We start from the raw sequence: 16,128 nt of genomic DNA, 5'->3' as shown, positions 1-16,128 counted from the left end.
GCTTTATGTCAGTTTTTAATTGTTATTTTAATTCGTTTTTTTTTCAGATTTTAGTTTAATAAATCACAAATAATTTATTTTTAATTGTTTTAATCATTACTTTATTTGTTATGATCGGATATATTGATGTTTAAAATTTAATTTGAAGTACTAATTTTAGTTTTTAGTTTCTCTATTATAATCAATACACTTTAATTTTTTTCTGAAATGGTAATTATTCTTTTTTATATTTTTTATTAAAAAAATCACCCACGAAATAACATTACGCCACAAAGTTTCAAATGATACTGATTCACGATACTAATGTTTCTTTAAACATAGTCTCTCTTTTATACTGTAATAAAAATATTCATCCAACCAAAATTCATATTTATTTTATATAATTTCAACCAACCCAAAGTTATCCAACCTACTATGTGCGTACGTACGAAAGTACTGTAACAACTGTACAAGACACTGTATATAATATATGGTGGTAGAAAAATAGATGAAGATGATGATGTTGATGCTGACGAGAAAAAAGTTTGTACGTACGCGTTTACACCACAAAATTTTGTATTTTTCCCTCCATTGCACTAAAATATACTACATTCGGAGCGTACCGATGTTATTAAATCGGATTTGAACGGAGCATACGCAAAACAGCACTCTGCACATATGTAGCTTGTGCTACAGTAAACAATTTTCCGCATTTTCTCTTTTGATCGAATCTTTTGCAATCTACGCGTGCTCTTTCTGATCCAAATTTAACGTTTTGCGATCGGCAGCAAAGCTGTGTGATATGCTAAAAAGACTACGAAATAACAGTCTACCGTTAAATGTCGTAAATAAAAAAAATATCGTGAATAGTTTGTTTAACAATGTGACTTTCCTGTAGTTTAATTTTTTGCTATGGTAGTTATGTTATGGGCTTCGTACGGATCGAAATGAGAGAGAAAGATAGAAACATTCATGTATGCACGGAACATCTATTCAAAAAGGATACAAATGATCTAATGTATCCTACATATACGGCAGCTCTTGAGGGGGTTGGTTTTTCCCTATAGCTTGTGCAGTACCAACAATTTATCCTTGTTTTATTTGCCATTTGTATCACATCAATATATACTGTATTAATTTTAAGGGGTGGTAACCTTAAATGTGTATGGAAGCATGAAGTCTCAACAGCACCGTACTTGTTCAGAAGTACTGTTTCATTTTTTGTTGTTATTATTATTTAATGTTTATTAACAATATTATAATTTTTTTTTAGAAACATTTTAAATAATAATAATAAATTTTTAACGTAGATTTTTTCTTTAAGTTAAATTAATTTAATTATTGTTATTGTTTAATAATTGTTTTTTATTAAATAAAACAAAATTATGAATAATACTTAGTGTTTTATTATAAAAAAAAAATATATTTAAAAAATATATTTAAAAATCTGTTATACAAGAAGTCTTCAACTTCAAAAATATATCATTTATATTCGTCAAGTAAAAAAAAATAGTAAAAAAAAGCGAACTAAAAAGGAATAAACAAGAGCCTTGTGGTAACAAAGTCGGAAAAATTGCCAAGTAAATAAAGTTACAAAATTTTTGAGAACAAAAACTTGAATATAAAGGATTTATTTCAGAATAAATATTAATACTAACGTAGACTGAAATAAATCCTTTATATTCAAGTTTTTGTTCTCAAAAATTTTGTAACTTTATTTACTTGGCAATTTTTCCGACTTTGTTACCACAAGGCTCTTGTTTATTCCTTTTTAGTTCGCTTTTTTTATATTTTTTTTAATTTACTTTTTTTTACTATTTTTTTTTACTTGACGAATATAAATGATATATATTTGAAGTTGAAGACTTCTTGAATAACAGATTTTTAAATATATTTTTTAAATATATTTTTTTAATATATTTTTTTGATATATTTTTTTATATATTTTTTTTAATAATTTTTTTTAATAATTTTTTTTATATTTTTTTTATATATTTTTTTATTTATTACTTTTTAGTGTTGTTCAAGAGATATTTAATCATAAAATTCCCAAAACTGAAAAATTACCCACAGAAAATGCATTGTAGTGACCGCCTTGGGTTAAGAGGTGTCATTTGTATGGGAGGTCCATTTTAGAGAACCGTAGGAGAAAAGTGATGTATGGCAATGTTGTGCGTCTCGACGAGACAAACATTTCTGCATCATTAGATTTTTGAAATTTGCACTGGGATTCGGCTTAAATTTGAATTTTCCGTTCATTTTTCGTTATAATTTCGAACTCTTATATGGGGAAAATTTTTTGTGCATTGGGATCATGCCTCGATTCCACAAATGGGACCTAAATGAAGCAAAATAAGCATGACCTGTAGAACAAACGAACCTTCTAGCTCTTAAGGGAAAGGCGTGAGGCCCGGGCGAAACGACAAACATACCCGATACTGACAGAATATAAAGGATCTATAATAATAAAGAATTAAATTTATTATGAATATATAAAATATAAATACAATTTCAATAATTATAAATTAAATATAATAATTTAAACGAAAGTATTTTTATTTATGAAGTTTTTTTTTCATTTTTGATAAATAAACATGTTGTAACGATATGATACACTTTTTTATCATTCTATTTCAAGATAAAAGAAAATTTTTGAAAAGAATAAAATATAAAACAGAAACGAAAGAAAATGTAATTTCACGCCTTGTTGCATTTTAAATTATTCCCCATTTTATTTCTTGTAAAACCTACTTGCATTCTAAACATATTTGATAAATTTTCTTGTATATGTATTTCCTTGAATAGATAGAAAATTCTTGTGTTTCAAAATGTTTTGTGGCTCGAAAGACAACAAAAGAAAAGACACTACACTACATAAATAAGTAGTAAGTACCCATCAGTTTTGATTCTCTAACAGGATACTGTTGAATTAACGACAGTATGCAGATGAAATATTTAATTTAAACAATTATACAGTATGTATGCCTTTTTGTCCAAATTGTATATCTTCTTGCGCGTTTTCATTGTCTTGGATCCAACCAAAATAAAAAGATGAAATAAAGAAGATAATTTTTAAAGTTTTCTTTTATCTTTCATGCGTATTGTTTTCTCGACATGCATGAATGTATCTCGAAAGGATATAAAATTGTGAATCCTGAATTTAGTCAGGACCGTACAAGATGCTACCTTTGAGATAAATTTAACGATTACTCCGCCAAACCGAAAGTATGTCAATTATATGCTGCAAGCGATTATTATATTGATGCCACTTTTGTCTACATACGTGTATCACAAAGGATAGAAAAAAATGAAACCACATAAAAAGAGCATTCAATTTTTTTTTATCGCAAACCTCCAAAAAGCACCACACATAAGAGCAAACACACAAAAACGTACCGTATTGTTTGCAAACTTTTTGTATTGATATCTGCCCTAAATATCTTAGATAATCATGATTTAATCATCAATTACTTGAATTGCACGAAACATATTTTTCTCATGTACGCTGACCGTCTTATCACATTAAGCGTAAATATATGTTGTTAAATAAATCAAGTTTAGGATTTTTACCTGTAAATGTTTGTCTTTCTTTTTATGCAATCGATATTTTTAAGGATAATCACAGTTAATAATGTATTTAATGTTAAAGTTAATATTATCGTTTTTAGTTGTTTTATGATTATTTGATACTTTTGTGAGATACCTCCTTCGTTTACCCTTTTCAACTTTTTTGAATGCATTTCATACTATTCTTTAGATTTTAAAAAGGAAAAATAAAAGAAAACAAAAAACTGTACATCTAACCATCTAATTGTCAAATGTAGAACGCCCAAATGCGGTTTTTGATGGTTACAGGATAATCTATTAGATGATTTTTATTTGTAAATAATAATATTTAAAATAACAAACATAAATATCTTTAGGGTAGTAAGAGGGTTATCTTTACAATTGACTAGACAATCAATTATTTGTATATTTATTATTTAATAGGTACATGTACTTGAACTTTGGTAATAAATGTAGGAACAATTTGTTTTAAAATAAAAGTTGTTCAAGAAAAATTTTCCAACGCATGTAAAAAATATTTCGTACTCTAATTCGCCATTTTGTTATAGAAACTCAGTTAATATTCTTTCATATTTTTTATTTAAAGTAGGTATATGTATAATTTATTTGGGCATTTATTAATCGACCTCACCATCGTCGAACAGCAGTAATAACAATCATAATAAATGGCCTGGTGATGTGGCATTCTTTATTTTTATTTCATTTCTATTATTTCTCAATCATTATCAAGTAGTTTTATTATTACTATATAAATGGTTATTAAACAATAAATGTTGTATTTGTTGAGTGATATATCACAATACAATTTCAGCCTTCCTTTTTTGTTCGTACCTACATATGCAGATGCTATTTTTTGTGTTCGTTATTGTATGTTGTATGAACTCGAGTCTTTTGTTTCTTTTGTTCACATGTTTAATATTATGTATTAAAGTTGTGGCATTGTATGGTTGATTTGTTTGATTTTATACATTTTTTCAGCATCCTTATAAACAAAAACCTTTATTATTATATTACTTTTGTTAATATCAACGGCTTTACCCCTTTCTCAAATTATCATTTTACTAACGCTTTTATGTGCAATTAAACACTATTAGATCGTTTCAAAATTGCTCACGAGAGTAACCGTTGAACAGAATGAAACTCCTCCTACATAGAAAGATCTTTATAAATAAATTTTACAAATCTGACAAATCTGTTACTGATGAGAATTTCAATTAAATTTTCTCTATGTATTACAAGAATCAGAATTTTTACGTAGAACTTATTCAATTTATATCTCGTTTCATTGTTATATCTTTTTCAATCATAAATTTATTTATTAAAATAGAATTACTGAGTGTCTCTAACCCTTGAAATGTAATTTGTAATTGGAAATTCGCGAAATAGATTCTCAATTACAATTTCAATAAATACAAAAGTTTTTGTCTGTGAAAATCTAATAAAAAAAATTCGAATGCTATACAAAACTCAATACTGAAAGTTTATATAAAAAGTAAAAGAATTGAGAAAAATAGATAAAATCTGTATTTGACACGTTAGAATCACACTTAACACGATACGGTTTGAATATCCATAATTTTTTGATTTTTATTCGAAAGTTTGTAAAAATTGGGTACATATTTTGTTGGTAAATGAATCTTGTAGAATTAGAATTGAAATAAATTAGAATAATTTGGAGATGATATAAAAAGCAAATATTTTTTTATATAAATTATTCACACTTTTATCAACGTCCAAAGTTTGACCAATAAATATTGGATACGGAAATTTTTTTCTCCCACATTTTTCTGAAAACTTTTTTGTCTGCGATAAATTTATTGATAACCCTTCCCTATTTATGTATCCTTCTGTTTGTTATTACATTTTTTGTCGTTTTTTGACCAAGATGCCAATTTAAATAATAAATCATAATGTGTACTCCTCTTTATCATTTTTACCAAAATTGTATGTAAAAACAATTTGCACAATAAAAAATTATATTACAGTATATCAGGTTTCATTTATTTAGTCATAGAGCTTTCATTCATCCAGTTTATGTTTTATTCAATAAAATAAATACCATGCCACGTATTGTACAATTTCATTTGTTATTTTCAATAAAAAGATTGTGACATGATATTTTATTTTATATTAAAACTGATGAAAAGGACATTTTAATTTGTATTTTAAACAAAACATGATAAACTGAAATGTCCTCCCACTAGATGCTGGTTCGCATTAGTGTTCGCAAAATATCATGTAGGTAATTTGATACGTTTTTCATTTGTATAAAAGCTACGGATGGACAAATTATTGTATGCTTGAATGCCTCTGTTATTGTTATAAGGTGGATATTATTATAAAAACTTTAATTGTTAAATTTAATTGAATTATAAAGATATCGAATATTACATAGTTCGATTTTTGAATTAAATAAATGAACTTTTTGAAAAAGGACTTGACTAATATACTTCTAAGCAATTGATTTCTTTTGTATTCATATATCATTTCAAAAAGGAAATCAATTTCAACTTTTATTGTATTGTGGACAATATAAATCTTTTCATATTATATACTAATATTTATTTTTTTTTACTTTTGTGTTTTTTGTCTAATATTGCACATATTAAAATGTTTACAAATTTCTGCAAAAAAAAAATAAAGATAATTGTAAAGAACTTCGTTTGTCAAGTGTTATCAAGTGTTACATATTGGAAAGAAAACCCGATTTTCTGCACACTAAAAGCAAGAAAACGGAAAAACGGTTTTTTTGTCATTTTATAGCCAGAAATTGTGGTTCAAGTTAAAATATAATTTAATGAAAAAATCCTACGACAAACTTCAATTTCATTAAAATAGATCCTGTATTAGAGAAAATTTCAAATGTAAACTCCGATTTCATTATAAAAAAAACTCAGATCAAAATTACTTTGTAACTATTTAACTTCGTGAATCCGTAATTTGAATTAAATGTTGCAAGTTTACGCCGATTTCGAGAGGAGTCATTTGTCATTAATTAATTAAATTAAAAATAAGGTCGCAACATTTTTGCAAAGTTTTTCGGCCGGAAAAAAATGAATGAAATTGATAAAATCAATAAATTTCATAGATATTTTGACAATTTAAGGATACCTTTAAATGGATTGGAATCCTAACTGACTTGATTTCAAGAGAGAAACGCAATTTATTTTTGTGACCTGGGTCGGCAATCTTCACCTTACAGTCTGAAAATATAGATGGCGTTACTCTAGAGGATTTGGTTGAATTAGCAGCATACGAATTTTCTGTGTGTAAGCCTGGTAGTTTGAGCGAGTTATATTCTTCCACAACGGTATTTTTTTTTACTTACAAGATATTAATCCTAAAAAATAGGCAAAGGGTTTCAAATTGATCATAGTGCTCTGTTCTATTATAATCTTTTAAACGAACTTTAAAAATTTTTGAAAGATTAAATCTTGTTACGATACTTTCGACTATAAAAACTTACCATCAAGCAGGAAACCTTCAAAAAAAGAAATAGTTTGCATGGCCTAGACAAAGACCACTACTTCACTGAAGAATCACTAAGGCCTTAATGCACAATGAATCCATTAGAGCATTTAAGTGCTGGGCTTCGGATCCGAAGTCCAACGTATCTGAAGGCCTAGTAAAAACCAATTCTAAGTGTATGGTACTACAAAAGTCAATGACTGCATATGATTGATGAAAAATTTAAATATTAATGACATTCAGAGCAATTCAACAAAAAAAAACGAAACATGTAGTATCTTATTCTTTGATATACTTATATGCGATATGTAATTCATTATGCTCGTAATCTTTTTTTGTCTTTTATGTATTCTTTGTAAACAAGTATGTAAAACAAGTGAGTTCTTTAAAAGTGCAACATAAAAATTGTCTACAACAGTTCATTATAGGTATTTCCGCTGTTTTGTATATGGTTTATGGTAGCGAAAATTTACTTATTAATACTTCACAATGTATAGTATAAGTATTATTGACGTTACTATTGAAAGAATTGGAATTAAATAAAGTAGTATAAATGTATGGAAAATAGCTTGTGTTTACTCATGAATAGTACTCGCTTTACATACCCGTCTATAAAGTAGTGTATAATACTAAAAATATCCAACGAAGTTATCGTGCCGCTATTAATTTTAATGCTAAACATTATTAAACAAAACAAAAGCAAGCAACTTGTCTCAATATTGTCTCATTTTAAGTTTGATTGCTTTAGAATTAAAACGTATTATTCTCGTCTTAAACAATTTTGCTTCTGTTCTTCAGTAAGCAAATCGATTTTTTGTGCTTCTCACAATTGGTAATACGATAACGTGTCTGCCGTTGAAATCAGCGTATGTTAATTAATTAATTTTACGCGTTTCCAAGCATGTGTTTTCAAATATTAAGCTCTACATAAAAAAAAGAGACTCCATCACAACCGAGTTTATTGTGGTATTAACATTATACGAACAATTTATGATCGATTAACATACAATACCTGTTGGAGAGTTGAATATAATCTATCTAAGAGTAAAATTAAGTATTTAAATATTGTATGTTAAGTGTTACGATTGTCTATGTGTTAAAATCTGACGTTAAAATATATGTTTAACACAAAATACTAGAGTCCAAATATGAAGGTGAGGAAATTAAAAATAAGCCTTCTAAGTGAAAATATTACAAAATATTAATCAAAACTAAAACACCTCAATGGAAAATATCTGCTTCAACCTGTTAAAATGTTCTCTTCCAAATGTTACACCCTATCCAAATAAATTTCATAAAACCAAGTTGACTTCAAAATATGTCAAATTTATAGCTTTTGAAGTAATTGTACAACTTAAAAAATAATAATAATAATAGTATATTTTATTGTCGTGTTCTTCATCATTTGTACAATTTTTTCTACGGACTAAATATTCTACTGTAATGCCAGGGAGGTGGCTTTTAACAAATTAATTTAATTTACAATGTCATTAGGGCAAGATTTAAATTTTGAAGCTGTTTTAATTAATGAGAGGAAAATCTCTAAAAAGTTCATTACTCAAAACCTGATCGCAATTTGAATGTATTTGCAATGAATTTGCAAAGATGACCAACGTTGATAAACCAACATGAAAATTTCGAATTCAAATACAACTCTTTACATCATGCTATTTTTACAATAAAAAAATATTTTTGTGAGATAATATTAGTCCTACATGTTCCTACCTTCATAGTTAATTGAGTAGAACGGTGGTAGGCACGCGCTCAGTTTAACGAACACAGCTTAATTATTTTAAATTTTGCATCAAGAAAACCATTGTGACTTTCGGATTGGCATCATGAATGTAATTTATCAATTATTTTTGAGCTTATCTGGCACGACTATCGCTTTATGTCAATATGTGAAATCGTACAGAGTTCATGGTTGAGTAAATACAGTCGAAAACATCATTTGAATTACTCTTCTTATACATTATAGTATTTATATGCAAAACACGAGTAATTTTTCTAACAAATAAACATGTTATATCTTGTGTAAGTTTTACAGATAAAAATGGGAATAATTAAACTGCTTGACCTTGAAGACATGTGCATATCTCGTTGTTGTTTTACAAATTGAGTAATGCAATTATCTATAAATCATTTAATCACCCACTCTTTCGTACTTTTCTGAAATAATAAATCATGACCAACGGTGTCTTGGTCTGTAATTAAATAAGAAGCTGTAAAATTCTATTGACCTCTTCATAAATACCAATTTACAGATACTTCCTTTACTGTTGGTAATTGCTGCTAGCAGCAACGCTGCTAAGATCCCAAAAGTATACAATGCAATTATAACAACAGATCAACGCCTGAAACCAAGTAAGGCGTACCCGTTGATACAGCCTGTTTTGCATGAACAATATAATTTATATCCATACGGGCCGTTTGGAGGTTTTGATCCATTCTACCCATCATTCTCACCATACCCCCAAATTCCAGTTTTTCCTCATCCACCGAAGAAACCTTCGAAAGATTCAGAAGAGGTATTAACAACTAAATATTTTTGAAGAATTCGATTATATATGAAATATTTTTATTGTACGCAGAATGAATCTGGAAGTGCGGAAGATGACGACTCAAAAAATGAAGATGATGATGAGTCCACAGAGAAACAACCGAAAAAACCAAAATTTCCAAGTCTTGTTCCACTTCCGCCCTATCCTTTTTATCCTGGATTTCCATCATACGACCCCTTTTTTCCTACATACCCAGGATTTCCAGTTTACGGATTTGATCCTAATATACATGGTGATGGTAAGGGTAAAGGAAAGGGTAAAAAGGGTAAAAAACCTAAGAAACCAAGTAAAGATGATTCTGATGTAGACATTGATGGGTAAAATTTAATTAATTAAGTCTAATTTTTATATACATACATGAAGAAATCTATATTTTGAAGGGGTAAAAATAATGAGGAACCTGAACCTCCAGCGCCAACACCAAGTAACGCATCAGGAGAAAAGACCCCAACACCTGAAAAACCAGAAGAGCCAGAAGGAGAAGAACAACCAGAAGCAGACGCAGAGACCATCGAGGGCGAAGAAGAAGCTGAATAACTGAATCGAAGTATCTTGTTGAATTTCAAATAATAATGCTTAAAAATTACAATTGAAAACAAAAAAAAATATAATGAGCAATTTGAAAACATTTTAGTAAGAGTGTTACAACTGTCAACTGTTCAACTGAAAATGTTTTGGATATCGTTTTTCCCAAGTATTTTGAAAATTATTTATTTATTTATTTCAATTATCGACGGATATTGTATCAGGTACTAAAACAAAAAATTTTTGTTAAAGGAGCTCACTAGTATCAAATTTTTCATTTTTTTCAAATACTGAGTCAATTCATTTTTAAAACTTTTTAGAGGTCCATGAAATCCAAAATACTTTCGTCAGTTATAACACTCTTAATTAAACATTTCAAATGATTTTAAGATATTTAAATCTATTTCAAGTTCACCGGTTGAATACTTAGATTATTAAGAATAAAGGCAATCATAGTAAAAATGCATAGTAATGGGTGAAACAAAACTACTTTTCTTTCTAATAATTACTAGGTAGGTATATTTATTTATGCGTTTAAAATTTTCTTACATCTATTAAAATACAATCGAAATCTCTTACATTCTAAAGCAGGAATATTTTGTCTCAGTGGTTTAGTAGCAATTTTTTAGCTTAGTAGCGTGATGAACAAATAAGATGTTGAGATAGCTACTATTTTTTAGAATGGAAGCGACTAGTAACTTAATAATATTGCTTTTCTTTCTGAAAGTTTTGTGTCACATTAAATCCGTTAAATTGTATTAAACTTTGATCGGCAAATATTTCAGACTTGGTTTTGTTGGAACAGGTGGTAAATAAGCTTTAGATGGAGTAGTTTTTGGCTTATCTACTTGTCCACGAGCTTGGCGATTGTTGCTATCTGGACTGTAAATTAAAATTAAAAAAAAAATAAATTTTCAATTAATTTTGGTTTTATATTTCACTAATTTACTTACTCTGGGAAATCGAGTTCCAATTCAGTTTTTGGGTGATATCCAAATTCATCAGCTGTGTATCTGACACGATAACTAAGAAAGAATTTAACATTTTAAAAATATACAAAAAAAAATCATTATTCAATCTTTCTCTTACCGCTTTCCATCGGCACCTGTGTAGGAATATGATCCACTCACAATAAAAGCTTTCTTACCATCACCAGTTTCTTTTACTTTGCCAACTGATTCAACTTCGATTCCGTTTGCTGTTCCATAGCTAATAATTTAAAATAATTTTACTTTAAAACCTTATTTTAGTGTTTGTAACTTTTTTTTCTCCTTACGCATAATGTGCCTTGTCCTTTGTTCTCGTGTTTAACGACTCCTTTGTTTTTGCTTGCATTACATCTCCAGTGTAAATTGTAGGAGCTTTGTTGTCTTTTATGTCTTTTGAAAAGATGAAGTTTTCATTCTCGAATAAAGGTTCATTTGGATCTGGAGCTGATTTTATAACCACTGTTCGAGCAGTAACATAATTACACAGAGCCAGAAACACACAAAATCCCGCAATCTATGAAGAAAAAATATTTTAGATATGCAAAATATCACATAATGATTTACAGAACTTTTTTATTTGACAAATGGACCGCAATAAATAAAAACTTTGAAAATCCACATGTCGGACATAAAAAAAAACTTGTTTCTGTTAAAATAGACTAAATTTAAGTAAAAACGTGTCTCATTTAAAGCTTACAACGATTTAAAGCAATGATTCAAAGATAGATACAATCAAGGACGGATTCTAAAATTATGTGCATATATTTAAAAGAGCCTTAGTAATTGTTTAGATAAAGCTTGCAATAATTTTTTTAAGAACATTTAATCTGAGGATTTATGTCATATTTTCATATATGTTAACAACAAAAGTAACTCGGAAAGAAAAAATTTTATTTGGATTTTTAATAAAAATAAATATTATCTGTCAAGTAACAAAGAGTGGGTTTCTTTTTGAAAATATATATATTTCGTTTGTCATTTATTTCAAAAGCTATTTTTGCTTCAAAATAAATGGATAAGATAATAAAAAACTATTTTAAATAGATTTTCAGAATCTGATAACAAATCAATATCCATGCTGAGATTAATGACTTTTAATTATCAAACGAAAAAATAACAACACGGAAGCGGTCTACAGAATAGCCGATCATTTAATTAACTAATGATTTTTGTGAGAGTCAAAACTACAAACATTTTATATAATTATGCAGGTTAGAACGAATGTGTGTTTTATTGTGTATTTATTGAAATATGAATATCAAATTACTACTCGTGTCGGAGTCTGAGTTGAAGAAAAGGTCACTGATACTTGTTTCGTCTTGTTCTGAGTTTAAGGAAAAGAAGATAAATTTTAATAAATTATATTCAAAAACAGTGAAAAAAAAATCGTGTGTGAATGAATAAGTTTCGCACAAATATTATATTCAAGTATGGGGCAAAATATATTATCATTCTTCTTTTTATTAAATATCAAAAGACGCTCCTCTCACTTTGTTCGTTTTTTTAACTATGTATATATCAAAGCATGGGCCATTGAGTAAATCGAGACAATAGCGGTGTATTTTTGATTTTTGTTGAAGTAAATAATAACCCCGATTATATGCCAGGTGTTCTTTCGAAAAGTTAACAGATATCTAAATATGAATGAAATCAAAATGTTGACAATAAAATATATTTTGATAAAAAGTTTCACTTGAGTAAATTCCCAATGACTTCTAAATCAGAACAGCAGTGAAAGAATATTTTACCGCGATTTTTTTTATGAATATCAACTTTTTTCTGATCCTAACAAAAATATCACCAAATTTCATTTGATAATCTGAATTTCGTCTGTTTATGTTTATTTGCTTAAATTTCAGATAAAAGAACGAATTCACACCCTATTCCATAACTCCAAAAAGTTTATCGCTTATAACTGGATCATCATATTCAAATCAAATGCGAAACAACGCACATTTGATACAACATCAATCGTGCGGCAGACATGATCAATTTAATTTTATGTTATGAATATATCAAAAAGGTGTAGCGCATCCGTCACGTAATACAAAAGAAGTAAATCATTATAGAAGAGATGGTTTTTTAGTTACCGCGATATATTTATTTTTTTTTGTTCTCTGTTCTTTTCTGTTCTTGCAAATAATCGCGGTGAAAAGATGACAAATTTGATTGTTTTTTGAAAGGAGACAATTTATTATTCAATTGCTGTTAAAAAAATATATATTGTGCGTTTCAATGTAAAAAATGTCACGACACTCAAAACTTTTAATAAATAACGTAAAATTTTATATTTCTCAAAAACATCGGTTTTGACTCCAAAAACGAAATATTTTATTGAAACAAATTAGCTCAAATATATTGTGAACGATTAAATTTGGTTTGTCTATTAATTTGGCAATTTGCATAAAATTAGTGAAAAAAATTAATTAGAAACAAATTAATAAACAAAACGTTGTATGTCATTTCGCTTATCACCGATATTGCACTTTGAGAAAAGTGTCTCAATTCTCGCACATCACTAAACGAAATAAGCAATTCTTTACCGGTTCCGACTACTTAACATCAGACAGATTTATGATGGTTATTTTTTTTTTGTATATATTTCCATTGAATATGGAAATATATTAAAAAAAATTTATGAGCTAAAAAGTTTGATCTGCTGTGTATCAAAGTTTGAAAAAAAACTGGACATTTGTACTATTGTAATATAATTTTTGCAAATTTAATAAATCGTAAAACTAGGTTGTCACTCAAACGATACATTAAATGAAAAGGACCACGCGTCCATTCAAGGTGGACATCTCATTGTGAATCATATTAGTTTTATTATTATTACTTTTTTATGAATCAAAATTTTTTTGTGAAGTAACAAACCAATGATTTATATATTATAAAAAAAAATTCTGATTTTTGTCTTAAAAAAAATAAGTTGAAATATAGATAAACACGGTTTTCTTTGATTGTATTATATAAAGCCTTCATGTTTTGAAGGCCACAATGTTTTGTCTCTGGAATGAGGCTGTGGTGTCTTTAGTTATTAAGTTTAGAACAATTCAAAATTTTGAATAAAAAAAAAATAAATAAAATAATAAGCAGGAAGGTCATTCATGATTTTATCGACATATCATGAAACTTACTATTCCGAATCTTTGATTCTCTTCTTTCATAATTTATTCGAATTCTGACTGATGTGGACCTGTTTTTTTATTCTTTTCTTCCATATATTCATTCAAATTTATCTTATGTCTTTAGTTTAGAATGCCACACACAAAAGCAGATGTGTTTTATATTTCGGAAAAGAACTGTGAAATATGATAAATAAACGATGATAATTTACACTATCAAAATATTCTTTAGTCAATAAAAATAATATAGAACATTATTTTTTTGAGTTGATCCGAAAATTCTTTCGATTACTTGTGAAAAAAGAAATAGTCGTTTTTGCTAATCTTTATTTATGTTTCTAATATATTTTTTTATTAGCTAAGACCTCTAGCTTCGTTAGATTTCATATCAATTGATCAATTTTTGAGGCTAAATAAATTAAGAACAGGTTTAAATTGATTGAATATTTAAATAATGTTCTAAAATTTGGTGCTCTGCAGATGTCTTGAATAAACTCTGCTACATCAACTTTTGACCTGTTTTGTTTTTTATGTGTTTTGACAAAATAGTTATCATTCGTCATTTTCTTGTTTTAATAAAAAAAAACAATCAACTTTATTATAAACTTCCTCAATCGAGGTGCGTTTTGATGTTGGGTAATCAAAAAGTTTCAACCTCTGATTTTGAAATGAAATTACATTCGTAAATGAGTTGAAACAATGACACGGAGCATTGAAAATATTATAACTAATATAGTAACTTTTTTGTTATAACATTAGCTTGAGCTACCATGATAAAAATTTGAAAAAAAAATCTTAAGCACTCCGTTTAAATTATCATAATCCCCTAATTAAGAGTTTTATTGTTTGACTATTGATATTGAACATATAATAGCTTAAAAGTATATTTAATGACATAATTAAATAATATTTGTTAATGAAAAGTTTGTAAACTCGGGTTTGCTTTTTTATGTATTTTAATTAAAAAAATCACTTACAGCTTTCATTTCGTTTAAGTTAAGTTAAGTCCAAAGTTTAAAAAAATACACTAAAAAGGTTCACTGATAATATATCGGAAATTTTTGACTCAATACAATTTTCCTTTCTTTTATTTTGTGTTTTTTTTTTTTTGAAAGAAACTGGAGCTTGAGACAAAAATTAAGCTAATTTTCACTTGAAATTTTTTTTAATAAAATAAAATCCTGCTCCTTCACAATGACGATTTTAACACTTTGGACTAACGATTGCTAAAAAATCGGGTGTGAATGAACAAACGCGTATTTATATGAGAAACGATTATTCCCCTTCGTTTCTAACACCCCACCAAAGATATATTCAAAACTTCTGTTAAAATTTTATTCTTTTTTACATTGATTTTATTTTATGTGTTTTTTTTTGTATCTATATAAGACTTGTCGTGTTTTTGGGTGGTGATACGAGCCACACGAGCTTAAACTTTAGTAGTTTTATGTGTTTTTTCTCCATTTACTTTGATGCTGCCGTAATTTATTTGATAATTTTGTAATAATTAAAAACTGGAGTAGTATGAAAAATGAACCAAAATGGGAATTTATTACTCACACGTGCACGTGTAGTATTTTATGACATTTTATTGAAGCAATAAAATATAAGTGGATAATTTATTCTACTGGTGATCAATACCCATTTCAAACCGGTGTTTAGAAATTCAGGATGTATGTCTTTAGAATTTTGAGGGTTTTCCTTCACCTTAACATCGAACTGGTTGTGCTTGTTAAAGAAATAGCTGAAAACAGTAAAAAAAATCGGAGAAACAATTTTAAATTGATTTGATCAACTAAATCGCATTTTATTTGCTAATAGAGACACCGTCAACCAAAAGTATCGCAGAGACAGACAGCTTTTTAGAGTTTTTTTCTTATATATTTTTTTTTTGATAATCATTGAAATGCCATA

At 27.7% G+C, this 16,128-nt stretch overlaps 2 protein-coding genes across 2 annotated transcripts; one reads left to right on the top strand and one right to left on the bottom strand.

Annotated features, from left to right (window-relative positions):
* The first annotated feature begins 7,769 nt into the window (after nt 1-7,769).
* Nucleotides 7,770-10,540, top strand: LOC134834733 (sporozoite surface protein 2). The gene is made up of 4 exons (XM_063849489.1): nt 7,770-8,168; nt 9,279-9,542; nt 9,606-9,892; nt 9,956-10,540. The coding sequence occupies exons 1-4, from the start codon at nt 8,163-8,165 to the stop codon at nt 10,110-10,112; spliced, it is 714 nt and encodes a 237-aa protein (XP_063705559.1). The 5' UTR covers nt 7,770-8,162; the 3' UTR covers nt 10,113-10,540.
* Nucleotides 10,541-10,636: 96 nt separating this feature from the next.
* Nucleotides 10,637-15,260, bottom strand: LOC134835137 (larval cuticle protein LCP-17). Its single transcript, XM_063850005.1, has 5 exons — nt 15,192-15,260; nt 11,377-11,603; nt 11,190-11,309; nt 11,054-11,125; nt 10,637-10,982 (listed from the first exon to the last, which is right to left on the bottom strand). The coding sequence occupies exons 1-5, from the start codon at nt 15,198-15,200 to the stop codon at nt 10,859-10,861; spliced, it is 552 nt and encodes a 183-aa protein (XP_063706075.1). The 5' UTR covers nt 15,201-15,260; the 3' UTR covers nt 10,637-10,858.
* Nucleotides 15,261-16,128: the final 868 nt, after the last annotated feature.

The sequence above is a fragment of the Culicoides brevitarsis genome, chromosome 3 (genome assembly GCF_036172545.1).
Source record: "Culicoides brevitarsis isolate CSIRO-B50_1 chromosome 3, AGI_CSIRO_Cbre_v1, whole genome shotgun sequence".
Lineage (NCBI taxonomy): Eukaryota > Metazoa > Arthropoda > Insecta > Diptera > Ceratopogonidae > Culicoides > Culicoides brevitarsis.
The sequence above is the reverse complement of the archived record's forward strand: the minus strand, read 5'-3'. Positions and strand labels throughout refer to the sequence as shown.